Source organism: Acinonyx jubatus, chromosome B4 (assembly GCF_027475565.1).
Source record: "Acinonyx jubatus isolate Ajub_Pintada_27869175 chromosome B4, VMU_Ajub_asm_v1.0, whole genome shotgun sequence".
Taxonomy (NCBI): domain Eukaryota; kingdom Metazoa; phylum Chordata; class Mammalia; order Carnivora; family Felidae; genus Acinonyx; species Acinonyx jubatus.
Window position 1 is genome coordinate 16,800,602 of NC_069387.1, and position 13,779 is coordinate 16,814,380.

The following is a 13,779-nucleotide window of genomic DNA, read 5'->3' on the forward strand; positions in this document are numbered from 1 at the left end:
ATGAATGCTGTAGCAGACTGCAAAACAGTAGTCCTCAGGCCATAATGCAAGAGTCAACAGGCATGGGCAGCAGCAGTAACCAGATCTTTCTGGTCTTTGCCAAACTGGCAAGCCATCTTTGTCCTGCTTGATGGAAGTTTTATCAACAGCTCACATCGTGATCTCACGGTGCATGAGTTCAAGCCCCACATGGGGCTGGCTGCTGTCAGCACAGAGCCTGCTTCAAATCCTCTGTCCCTCGCCTGCTTGTGCCCTCTCTCTCTCTCTCTCTCAGTCTCTCTCAAAAATAAAGAAACATTAAAAAAAAAAAAAGATATTTACTTCTCAGAGCTGAGAAGGCTGGAAAGTCCAAGATCAAGGCACTGACAGATTCAGTGTCCGGTGAGAGCCTGCTTCCTGGTTCACAGACAGCCTTCTTACTGTTATGACCTCATGTGGTCAAAGAAGCTAGGGAGCTCTCTGAGGTGTCTTTTACAAGGGCACTAATCCCGTTCACATGGGCTCCACTGTGATGACCTAATCAGCCTCCAAAAGCCCACCTCCTAACACTATCACCTTAGAGATTAGGTTTCAACATATGAATTTGGGGGCGACACAAGCATTTGGTCTATGGAACCATGTACTGAATATTTGCAGTAAAAATGCTTCCTTATTTGTGAGACAGGAAATATTATATGAATTGCTTTTTATTAAGTGTTCTTAATAGAGTCGGGGTTTTTAGCATTAATAACATATTAATATAACCAACAGCACATCTCTCTCTAGCTACGCAGTCTAAAATTTGCAGCAAATTTCTAAATATAGATTTGTATAAACCAGATTGTCTCTAGTTCTGAAATCACCTTCTGAAGGTAGGTTAGCTGCTTAAGGGATGCATTAACTATTTTAGGTCAGTAGGGTACTTTGCAGTGCTTTATTACTAAATGCTCCATACCACTGGCACTTTTCCAGCCAAATCCCTGATCGGGTAGCCTATTTTTAATATTAAATCTCTCTGAACCCAAGTCATATCTTTCTGGAAGGTTAGACTTTTAGAACAGTGTATTAATAATTTACTACCAAGTTACTGAGTCATTTGGCCTGCTTAAGTATCTAACCTAGTAGCAAAAAATTATTTAAGCAGTCATATGAGAAAATTCCAATGTTTCAAGTGGAAATGTAACATAATCATTTTAACACATTTTCTACAGAGAAATGTAGTTCTTCAAAATGTTAACATTTCAGGTTCAAGTACTTTTCTTTTAATTCTTATTTCTTACCTGATGTAATTCCTGTATCAACATTCTTGCTTTCTTCCTTCCTTCCTTCCTTCCTTCCTTCCTTCCTACCCGCCTGCCTGCCTGCCTGCCTGCCTGCCTTCCTTCCTTCCTTCCTTCCTTTATTTCTTTATTTCTTATGCATAAAGAGTCTTCCAGAAGACCCAGAGTTTGCCTCCATTCCCCACATGCAAAACAAAAAACAAAAAACTATAAAGGTTAAATCAACAAATTAGGGAAAATATATACCTGCATTGTTTTTTTTTTTTGTAACACCAAAAGTATTTTCAAGATAGTTTGTTAGATTTTTCGATTGCATTAAGAGCTTTCTACTTTTGTTAAAAAATGGTAACATTACAGAAAAAAATTTAAATTAGCTCTCTGAATTAAAAACAACAGTGAATCCAACTTTATCTCTTCTGTTCATTTTGTATACTCCCAGTATTTATATATATGTGAATGTATGTATTTATAGAAATGATTCAGGGATTTTTATTTCTTTATTTTTTTAACCAAATATAATGATCATTAAGAATTGCCTATAATGCTCTTTAGCCTTTGTAACTATTATTAAATATTATATAATAATCTAAGTGTTGTATGGAACATATTTTAGAATTTTAAGACAGATCCCAGAAGCGAAATCATTAGTCTAAACACATATTAGTCTAGATATGTATCTAGATACAAACAGAAAGAACATTGTTTTCCCAAAGGGTTTTTTAAAAGTCAAGAAAGTATCAACAAAGTATCAACGAGACGTGAAAGCATCTGTGTTAATGTAACTTTACAACACTGAATTGGTACTTTGCAAAGAGAACTAATTTAATGGGAAATGGTATTGTGTTTCATTTAGCAGGCTGAACACTGTTTCCAGATGCTCGTGACTAGTTTACTTTTTGTGAATTTTGTGTTCATAACCGCTTCCTATTTAATACCCATTGATCTCTTCCTCTTTTCTTATCAATGAATATAAACTCTGTATAAGCAAAGAAAATTTTAGAGGGTAAAACCTTTAAGGACGGAAGCCCTATCCCCTTTGACAGCTGTGTGACTCCCTGGGGGGACACATATGATGACTGTCCTTTAATGTGTGTAGATGGATTGTTCATTTGCGCCTGAGAGCATTCACCCTGGAAGGCAGGAGTCAACAGTTATTGTTTGATTGTTCTGCCACTCAAGGAAAGGCTTGCTGCTGGACTTCTGTATCTGTCTAGTTTGTTAGTAGCGTGCCTTTTAAATATATTACTCAGAATGGCTTAAAGAAATATCTTCCTTCTGTGCTGGCTTGATATTTCTTTAATGTTTATTTCATTTTGAGGGAGAGAGAGACACCGTGTGAGTAGGGGAGGGGCAGAGAGAGAGGGAGACACAGAATCGGAAGCAGGCTCCAGGCTCTGAGCTGTCAGCACAGAGCCCGATGTGGGACTCGAACTCACAAACTGTGAGATCATGAGCTGGGCCGAAGTCGGATGCTCAACCGACTGAGCCACCCAGGCACCCCTGTGCTGGCTTGATTTTTTAAACTCTCTGTCTTCCTAGACATTATATGTGTAGTCACTTTTTCTGCTGTGAATTTAAACTCTCTCCCCATAGACATGGCGGGGCTAGTGCATGAGGAGTAACAGTCAGTAAACAGTCATACAATATGTCCTATTTACAGCGTTTTTTCAACCATCTCTAAGGAAATTTTCAAGAATATTCTTTATAGTAGCGTCAATTTTTTTTTATATACTCATTTTACTGAGGGGTAAATTAGCCTGGGGCATATTTACATGACTTGCCTATGGCTTCTCCAATGGGTCATTAGCAGTTTTAAGACTGGAGCTTTGAATCCCTGGAATGAATAAATACAATTAATGGGAAAAGAAGCTTCATAGAAAATGAGCGTTAATCATATTTTCAAAATGCAAAGCCTCTCTTAACATTTCTTGGAAGAAGGATGCTATATAAATTTTATGTATAATGACTTTTTTTTTTTTAAGTGGCTTGCTTGTTATGAAACATGTTTATCTAATCAACCGATCATAGCTGACATTTACACTAAGTTGGTTAAGTGATATTTATTGAGGGTTATGATGAAACACCAAGTATATCTTCAGGCTGAAGCCTTAGTTTTATTCTCTTGCTCCCAATGGCGAGTTATTTATTGGTCATTCACAATCTAGGTCAAATTGCTGTTGCTGTTTTTTAGTAAGGGGGAGTCTTGAGAATGTTTAGGGTGTTTAGGAATGTTCAGGAATGCTAAGGGGGGGGTCCTCTAGTGAAAGAGCGTTAAGATACAGGATGTGGGGGAGAATAGTCTCTCTCTCTCTAGTAACCCTTATTCATTCATCCAGTGAATGAATTTATAGAGCAAGAATGCTGTGCCTGGTACTATTCTAGGCACTTGGGGTAAATGAGTGAAGGAAACAAACAAACAAAATCTCTGCCCTCAGGGATGTTATATTCTATTGGAGGGAGATAGACCGCGAACAATAAATATAATTAATAAATTCTGTTGTATGTTAGAAGGTAAAAGCACCATTAAACAACAACAACAACAACAACTAGGGGGCATCTGGGTGGTTCAGTCGGTTAAGCCTCCAACTTGTGTCATGATCTCGCGGTTTGTGAGTTCAAGCTCCACATCAGGCTCCGTGTTGACAGCTCAGAGCCTGGAGCCTGCTTGGGATTCTGTGTCTCCCTCTCTCTCTGTACTCCCCTCCCCCCCCCCCCCCCCCCAGCTCATGCTCTGTCTCTGTCTCTGTCTCTCTCTCTCTCGAAAATAAACATTAAAAAAATGTCAGGTAAGTGGAATTAGAGATCGTGGAAGGGGAAGGCCTTGGGGATTATCGTTTTAAATAGGATGGTCACGGAAGGCCTCACTGAGAAGGTGAACGCTCAACAAAGACTTGAAGGAGGTGATAGTTGGCAGTGTGGAAATCTAGAGAGAGAGAGAGCATTGCTGGTGCCTGTGAGTGATGAGTGAGTTTGGAGCAGAAAGAAGGAGTCTGTGTATGGGGAGGAGCGTGTGGCAAAAGGAGGCAAGAGGAGATACCAGCAAAAGAGACTTAGAAGGAGCAGCCAACAGGTGAGAGAAAGACAAAGAGAGAGTGGTTTCCAGAAGGTGTTAATGAGAAAGTGCATAAAGGATGGGGAGTAGACTCAACAACCACGCGAAAAGCTCCTGATACGTTGAGAAAGATGCATACCGAGAACTGACCTGTGGCCTTAGCCATCTGTCACTGACAGTCTTGGTGAGCAGTGATGGCCGAGTGCAGGGAGACCGTAGCTTTAAGAGGAAACAAGAAGAGAATTGAAGGGAGCGTCAGCAACTTTGAAGCATTTTTGTCTACAGAGGAGAGCAAAGAAATGGGATGGGGGCTGGCAGAGAATATGGAGTCAAGGGAAGGTTTTCTTAGGCAGAGGGGAGTCATATAGCCCACGTATGTGCTGGTTAGAATGAGTCAGTGGGAAGACGAAAGGTAGTGTTGTGCACGCAGAGCTTCTGACAGTATGTGTACCCACCGTGACTTCCTATTACCCAAAATGCCCTGCGTCTGATTCGTTCACTCCTTTTCCCTCATTCAATTTTTTTCAGCAATATTTGAAGGAAGGTCACCTCGCCCAGGCCACAATTTTTCTGTTTCTTGCCTACTCATTTCCGTTTTCATGATTGAAAGATAAAGTTTTTGGTAAGAAATTATATAGCGTGAAACATTTTTGTCATCTATCACCATCAGTAAATTGATATTAAAGGACTAAAAAACTCCCTTGGTACCCACCCGGTGCTGTAATTATGAAGGGAAATTATTTATGATATGTCTAAAATCCCAAACTCAAAGTACCATTAAAATTGGCCCTCTAATTCTAACTTTTCAAAATGGTTCTTTTTACTGGTGTCAAATTTTGCGAATTTTGGGCAGGGTTTCTTCTACAAAATATAAACAGCCATCATAGCCTTCCTTTAAGGAATAGGTAGGTGGTAACAGTGTTTTAATATATTACTCTTTTTTTAAATGTTTATTCATTTTTTTAGAGAGAGAGAGAGTGAGTGAGCAGGGGAGGGGCAGAGAGAGGGAGACACAGCATCTGAAGAAGGCTCCAGGCTCTAAGCAGTCAGCACGGAGCCCGACGCGGGGCTCGAACCCACTAAGTTCGTCACGACTCGGGTCTGTACTTGAGTAACTTAGGCTTCAGTGCTGAAAACTAGCAACTGTTCTATTGAACATAGGAGATGCTTGAATCCCAGCCAGCTTCAGGCAAGATTAGCTGCCAAGGAGGCTATCGAAGGCCAGCTTGCCAGAGTTATGTTCATTTTCAGGGAAAAGAGAGAAATTTAAATAGCCGGTTTCTTGACTTCCATTGTTTTCCTATTCTACTTTTCCACTCTCCGTTGTAGGTAAGTAATGAAAAGAAGGCTTTATAATTTTGAGATACTCTGAGGGGGAGGCAGATTTCAGGGCAACAGCCAACCTTTGAGTCCTTCTTTAACACAAAACAGCATTACATCGATGAATGAGAAATTATCTGTTTCATCGGACCTTCACTGTGTCTTTTGGGAAGATAAAACTTGAGGTTCTCTGAAGATGTATATGTGGTGTGTGTGTGTGAGAGAGAGAGAGAGAGCAACCTAGGTTTAGCAAAAATAGAACTAAGAACTTGGAAGTCCTCTTGGCATTTTATGGCCAGTGGAAATGGCCATACATGTGCCTGATGGACAGAAAGAGATACGTTTTCAATGAAAATAAATAGTGGTTGTACGTAGGGATTTGTTCTGGCTTTTCTTTTTATGAATTGATGCATGCCCGAGTTGATGCAACCATTCAGTTTTGAATTCACTTCAAAAGCTGCCTTCCACCTCTGTTGATTATTAGCTTTGTCACCTCGGCCGGGTTACTGGCCTTCCTTGTGCCTCACTGTTTTCTTCAGTGAAGACAGAGATAGAGATAAAACATTAAATTATGTAATGCTAGTGAATCCACCCCATGTCTAACACAGTGTGAAGCCCTCATGAAAAGTTAGCAATTATTATCATTCATGTAGGTGGTAGCCTGATCTTAATAAATGGCAATAAATCTTAATAATTTGCTCTGATTGTTAACATAACGTACGACAATCTCGGAAATAAACTATCTGCTCTTATGAGATAGTACTGGGTTGAGAAGGAAGAAAATCAGAGCACTGTGTTTAAATCTCAGGAGACATGATTTTCCCAATAATGTGGAATTTACTGACAACTTAAATGCCACTTCTGCTTGAGAAATTCAGATAGGAATAAGGACCTGTACTGTCAGGTAATGCCACATAAATGAAAAGGATGCCCCAAAATTCATATTCCAGGTATACTTGAGTATGTACTACCTGCAGGATGAAAAAATGGTGAGGGGGAAGGGAGGGTGTTGAAAGAAATACTCCTGAAAAAGGAGCATGTTTAGCTACACTGATCTCTTTTCTTTTCAGTTCCTTAAACTTCTGAGTATTCCTTGTCCTCAGTCCTTAGCAGGTGCTGTTCCCTCTTCCTGGACATCACTTGTCTTAACACATCCCCAAGCTGACTTATTTTTTCTTTCTCTTTTGGGATATTTCAGCGTAAATCACATCTCAGAGTGTTGGATCATCACCCTGACTAAAATAGCTACTTCTTAGGGCACCTGGGTGTCTCAGTCGGTTGAGTGTCTGACTCTTGATTTTGGGTCAGGTCGTGATCTCAGGGCCGTGGGATGGAGCCCTGCCTCAGGCACTGAGCTCTGAGCCCGAGTGTGAAGGCTGCTGGAAAGTCTCTCTCCCCCTCCTCCTCCCTGCTGCTCACTTGCGCGCATGCATACTCTCTCTCTCTCTCAAAAGAAAAAAATACTTTTAAATATAAATAAGTAAAATAGCTTCTTTCTTCTCACCATTATTATATTCTCACAGCCAGTTTTGTGTTTTCTCGTTGTGATTATTGTTCTGATCACCTTAAAAAAATTGGTCTCATTCAACTAGATTTTTGGGCTCCATGACAGACACGAAGCTTTTGTCTTTTTCACAGTTATAGTCCCAGCATTTAACTTAGAGCACATAGACTTGCAAAGTAGTAAGTGCTCCATAAACGCACGTGGCTGATTTTGGATTTGGTTTTGGCAAAATGTAGTTTTTTCCATCAGTATGTATGTTAGTGCCACAAAGTGTCTAAATTTCCCTATGCTCTTGAGAAAATTGAAGCAATATTTTAAATTTTTTTAATGTTTATTTATTTTTGAGACAGAGAGAGACAGAGCATGAACGGGGGAGGGGCAGAGAGAGAGAGGGAGACACAGAATCCGAAGCAGGCTCCAGGCTCTGAGCTGTCAGCACAGAGCCCGACGCGGGGCTCGAACTCACGGACCGTGAGATCATGACCTGAGTTGAAGTCAGACGCTTAACCGACTGCGCCACCCAGGCGCCCCAGAAGCTAGTATTTTAGCTTTTACATAATCCTACAAGTTACCACACAGGGATGAACTTGCATGGATTTATTACTATCGCCTCGGGTAATATTTTCACGTGAAGCCAAATGGCAGGCCGATCACATTTGAGATTTTCATTGATTGAATGGGTATGCAAGTTCTATGACATTTGCGAACCCAAGTATACAGTATTCGTGTCAATGCGTTTCATCCCAATAGTCTTTAACATTTTTAAGGTTCTTGAGGCAGCAAATTGTCATTATTAGTAAACGGTAAATGGGTTTTATTCCTGAAGAAACCAACAGTGCAGGGGGTAGCAATTCATTTTCTTAGAGATCCAGATCTCTTCACAGAAAGAAAAAGTTAATTCTCAACTGTGAAAAGAGGCGACAATATGAGAAATGAAAGAATTCTCTCTGCCAGCTAATGCACAGACAATACAAGATGGAAGTCTTTGCCTTTGGTCTTGGGTTTCAGAAGTCCCTCCCATTCCACTTTTTTCTAAAAGTGTGGGCCTGAGGAATATGGCAGTGGAATGTCTGTCTATCCCATGGCAGGTCAGGAGGAAGCAACTGAATTCAGACTTGCCATTGGCTCAGCATAGTCCTATACAGGAGGAGGGTCATTTGAAGTCTTGAGGGTTTTGGATGGAGCATAGATTTGTCTAGAATCGGGGTAACGCTGGGATACTGTGAGAAATTGACTTTGTTCAACAACATTGCTTAATCTTCATATGAAGATTCCCTATAAAAATAGATGGACACTTCAGGATCGAAGATGCCATTCCTGAGTAGCCTTATGACTCTCGCTCTTTTGGCTTTAGAAGAGAAAATACAGGAATGCTCAAGAAAAAAAATGATGTTGGCAATATATATGATTGAAACAGTAGAGTACAGCATCAAAAAAGCAAACTGCATATGGAGAGCCTGGGTGGCTCAGTCGGCTGAGCATCCGACTTCGGCTCAGGTCATGATCTCTTGGTCTGTGAGTTCGAGCCCCGCGTCAGGCTCTGTGCTGACAGCTCAGAGCCTGGAGCCTGCTTCGGATTCTCTGTGTGTGTCTCTCTCTGCCCCTCCCCTGCTCATGCTCTGCCTCTCTCTCTGTCCAAAATAAGTAAATATTAAAAAAAATTTTTTTAAAGCAAACTTTCTATATACAAAAAAAAAAATGTATGCTTTTTGTGCAAATATTAGGCATAAATTGGGGGGGGGAAACAAAAACTGAAGAGTAGTTACAAAGAATGAGGTAATTTGGGTGCCTGGGTGGCTCAGTCGGTTAAGTGTCTGATTTGGGCTCAGATCAAGATCCCATGGTTCTTGAGTTCGAGCCCATCATCGAGCTCTGCACTAACATTATGGAACCTGCTTGGGATTCTCTCTCTGTCCCTCTATCTGTGCCTCTCCCTTGCTTGCATCTAGCTCTCGCTCAAAATAAATAAAACAAACCTTTAAAAAAAGCATGAGTTAATCCAGTTAACTAAATTTCCTGTGAGCAAAGCACATGTATTTGGAGTTAGAGTTCTGAGGATAAAAGTGAACGATCCTGGATGAGTTTTGGTAGACGTTAGGGGTACAAGTTACGTTTTGACCTGTACAATGAGGAATGAGAATATTAAGGTGTAGGAAAGGAAATATTTGTAGCCGAACATGTGATATACCCACCTGCAAAGACAAAACTACAGAAGACCAGCTCATCACATTGTAGCAACCCAAGAGATCAAGGGCACATCTTGTAATGAACTTACTCTGGAGTTATGGAAATGACAGCCAGCTGTTCTGACTGAAGACTGCTTGAGGCAGAATGACCCAGAAAGTCCATATGGTACCAAAGGCAAAAGCTTAATTAGATATATTACTTCTAACTGCATAAATCCACACTCCCAGAAGGAAGGAGATTAATTGTAATGCGCATGTTGGGAGGGTGACTTTCAAAAATGCAAGAACTCTGGAGGCTAAAACATGCTATGATTTAATAGTGGTTATCTTTGGGTGGGAGAATTTAAAGTGACCTTTATTTGTGTGTCTCTGCAATGGGTACATGTAACTTCTATAATGAAAATATTTTGTTGCCATTTTTCTGCTACTACTACAGATCCAAGGAAAGAAAGTATGGTGGCCCCTTCTATCAACCTCACTAAACATCATTTGGGAGTCACATCTTACATTGTAACATAGTCGAAAGTTAATTTATTATTGCAGTATTCAAAAGATCATTGCCAGAAGTCACTGTAGAGGTTTTTTGTTTGTTTTTTTAACTGCTTAATTATTTAAACCTGGAAACAGGTCTCAACATGACTGTGCAATTAAAAACTACATCTGATTATTAGCAAAAACTTTTAAAATCATATTTTGTTCAAAAGGGAACAGGATAGTGCACAGTTACGTGTGTGTTATGCTCTTACTCTCCTTATGGGGCTAACTAATGACCGAAACTTTGTATCTTCACTGTGTTATGAATGGAACCTTCTGCAGGGTGATTGGGTTTAAAATGCTAACATTGGTGACAATGGGGCCTGAAGCCTTTTGTGGGATAAAGCTGTGCTTCTGGGTAATTTTCTACTGTGCTACACTCTCCATGAGAAACCCTCTGGGAAGATTAGGAATCCCCCTAACGTGTGTGGATGGAGAAAATTTCATTTCTCCCTTGTGAATTTTACTGGAATAAGAAATTGCAATGCATTTTATATCTCCCATGCATTTTACATTCACTTCGTAAGAATATAAATAACCCATTTATTGATTTATGGATAGCACACAGTTGCGGTGTATTCAATCTATAACTTATTCTAAAGCCTCTATTCTGTATTTTCTAGCATTTAAGGCATGAAGATTGGTCTTAGCCCACAAAAGAAGGGAGAAAGAGATGAAATGAAGGAAGAGAAAAAAGTAGCAAAGATTTTAAAACCTCCTGTCCTGGGGCACCTGGGCGGCTCAGTTGGTTAAAGGTCAGACTTCAGCCCGGGGCATGATCTCACAGTTTATGAGTTCGAGCCCCTGTCGGGCTCTGTGCTGACAACTCAGAGCCTGGAGCCTGCTTGGATTCTGTCTCTCTCTGTCTCTGTCTGTCTCTGTCTCTCTCTCTCTCTCTCTCTGCCCCTCCCCTGCTCCCACACTGTCTCTCTCTCGCGTGCTCTCACTCTTTCTCAAAAATAAATATTTTAAAAATTCATAAAAAAGTAAAAATAAAACCACCTGTCTTTCATTTGCATGACACTTTACAAAATAATCCCCTTCCCTACCACACAAACAAAAATGTAGTTTGGAATGCAGTGTTTGAATTTTATGTTTACCAAGCCATCTAGAAGTGTGTATTTCTTCATAAAGAAGAAATGTAATCTCATTGGTAGAGGAAATTAGTAAGTATCTTTTCTTCTCGAGCTTCAATCACCCTATTTATAAAAAGAGTTTGGACTCAGCTATTCCATAAATCTTAACTTGAGCTAATAAATCAACCGCACTTTGCAATTTCTTCATGATTGTTGTTCTGACAGTTCATACTGTTGTTTCTTCTGGGGACTTTATTTCAAACGGTAGTTTCTCAGCTGGAGAAGCAGTTCAAAGTCATTTTGAGCTCGGTTAAACTCATTGCTTAGAGCTGTGATTACTTTCATGTCCTAATTAAAGGGGGAGATCTGTCTCCTGCATCTTGTTTGGGAAGTCACCAGCAATCAAGGGCAGTTTGATGCTATGATTGATGAGCACCATTCATCGCTTTCCACTCTCCAATGATGCCTGCATGATATTGCTTATCTTTGAATTGTCTTATGGCATAGGATATACTTTGTGTAACAGGGTAATGGAAAGGGCTCATTAAATGAAAAGATTGCATGCTTTGTCTTTGAGAGGCTGTTTCAACTGAAGCAGAAACATGACAAACATACCATGTGCCTGTTACTATAGAACCGAAAAGCCCTCTCCAGCTGTTTACACTTCGGATGCAAAATGGCAATTTGACATAGACTAACAGTGTGATGTAGGCATCTGCGTAAAAAGGCTACATATGGAGCATGCCCAGTGCAGTGAGTGCCTCCTCCGCCCTCCCCCTCCAGATCTCTGAAGATAAGGCTTGAACTTTGCACTTGCAAATGTCACTGCATACGTTTTGCAATGGGTTTTTTTAAAAAAGGTTCTCTTACAACTAATTTCCTGTAGCAACCCAAGCGCAAAGAGGAGAATATTTAGAGCAATAAGATGCATTAAGTTGAGAACGAGTTGATGCCTGTCTTTGAATGCACTTGAAGTGTTCTTTATTTTTAAAGCAGTATAAGGCACTCGAGTGTTTGTTTTCCCCTCCCTGGAATGGGAAAATAAGAATCTCCTTGGATTGGAGTCCTCCGGGGTAGGGAGTGAAAGCCCCGGTGGCAGGAAGGGACGGAGAAGAGGGGCTTGCCCAGAGCATGGATAGGAAAGGAGCAGGGGCTCTCCAGGGCTCAGCGCGCACTGAGGATCCGTGCCCGGGGCTGCAGCTGCGGATGAGAAAGGCGCTGTCTGGCTAATGAAGGCCACCTGGATCAGGCTTCTGAAAAGAGCCAAGGGAGGAAGGCTGAAGAATTCGGATATCTGTGTAAGCTCAAGGGCTTTCGTCTGGGGGAGATTCTATATTGTCGTTGCTTCTGCTGTTGTGACAGTGAGTGCTGGCAGGGGCTCCTCTGATTTAGTAATATGATCCTGATTGCAAGACGGGGAGCGAGGGAGAGTCCTATAATTTTCCGAGCTCCTTTGCCCGTGTTGTGATTTATTGCCGTAGAAACCATCCCGGGCAGGTGTTTTCTTTAGGCAGCTTTTATCAAACGTCTATTTAAAGCGATAGGAAAACGTGTTGCTTAAAGATTGAGTGAAGCTGGCTGCTGTTGCCTTACAGTTTTGTCCGTGAAGGTATCAGGTGAATGAAAAGGTACAAAAGGATGCTTAAGATTACCGTGGGAGTCATCATCTCCCGGTAGTGACATTTTGGAGAATTCAAGTTATGACTGGTTAGGAGTTTCTTTTATGGTTTTTTTTTTTTTTTTATTAGACGTAGCTTCTTTCTACTTGCAAATACTTGCTTTAGTGTGTAGAATGTTCTCGAAGCCATCCTTGAAACCCCTCTATGCCCTTCAGCCGGGCACTGCACCACGGAGCTGGTTTAATTATAAAGGGACTTGCTCTGGCTTCCAGGAAGGAGAGTAATCGGAACATAAGACTTGGGAAGGAACGGTCACTTGGTAGGCATAGCTCGCCGAGGGAACGGTCTGCAAACCAGAGCATGATTTTTCTCGATGGTTTGCCACAAAATGGATTCTTTTCTCCTCTTTTCAGGAATTTATGGCATCATCTAGGAAGCTAACTGCTGTGTCAATGAGACTTTTCCAATGCAAACATCATAGATGGAATCTATTTTAAAATGCAAATTTCTCTCTGAAGGGTTCGGCAGACTCCTACACCAGCCGTCCGTCCGACTCAGATGTTTCTTTGGAGGAAGATCGGGAGGCGGTACGCAGGGAAGCAGAGCGACAGGCCCAGGCCCAGTTGGAAAAAGCAAAGGTAAAACCATTTCTCCCCTGCCAAGCTCTTTCTTGGCCGCTTGTGCTGGGTCTGTGATGGGCCACCTGTGGAAGTTTCGTTCGAAGCCGATGGTTGGTCTTTCACGGCATTTCGTTGGTTTTCAAGGAGTACCAGAAATGGAGTGTGTTGGATTGATTTCCTTGATAGGAAAAGGAAGTGTGATATATGAGAGTGGCCTTGGCTTTTCCGTTGTGTTGTAATCGAAGCAACTTGTTTCTGTGGGTGGATAGTTGATGGAGGCACTCAAAAAAGGATCCCCAAATCTACAAAGAGGAAAACCTGCTTCTAATCACAAAGTGATTGTAACTTCATTATTCCGGTAAACCATTTCTCTGTTCAGGAAAACCACTTTCTTCAGGGCAATTGTATATTTTCTTAGACTGGAATGATCTTTTCCCCAAATTTTACTGCATAGGTGTTTTGTAATCGTATTTTCTTATATTTAACAAAGGGATTGCATTCTGCTTTTCAAAAATAAAGCAATAAAGGATTTTATGGGTTCAACATGTTCCTTCCTTTGGAACATATTCTCCTCCATTCTAATACAAAGTGTGTATATGTGGAAGGGGG

General features: G+C 41.0%; 1 protein-coding gene across 12 annotated transcripts in view; it reads left to right on the plus strand.

The window, feature by feature from the left end:
* The window catches only part of CACNB2 (calcium voltage-gated channel auxiliary subunit beta 2), a 385,541-nt gene that overhangs the window by 242,803 nt on the left and 128,959 nt on the right, over positions 1-13,779 (plus strand). For 10 of the 12 annotated variants that reach the window (XM_027073549.2, XM_027073553.2, XM_027073550.2 and 7 more), the window contains one exon: positions 13,069-13,188. In XM_027073549.2, the coding sequence (XP_026929350.1) occupies positions 13,069-13,188 (120 nt within the window). Of the gene's footprint in view, positions 1-10,774; positions 12,230-13,068; positions 13,189-13,779 lie in introns of those variants that run through there. The other 2 variants (XM_053225365.1, XM_015077826.3) reach the window with 2 other exon arrangements.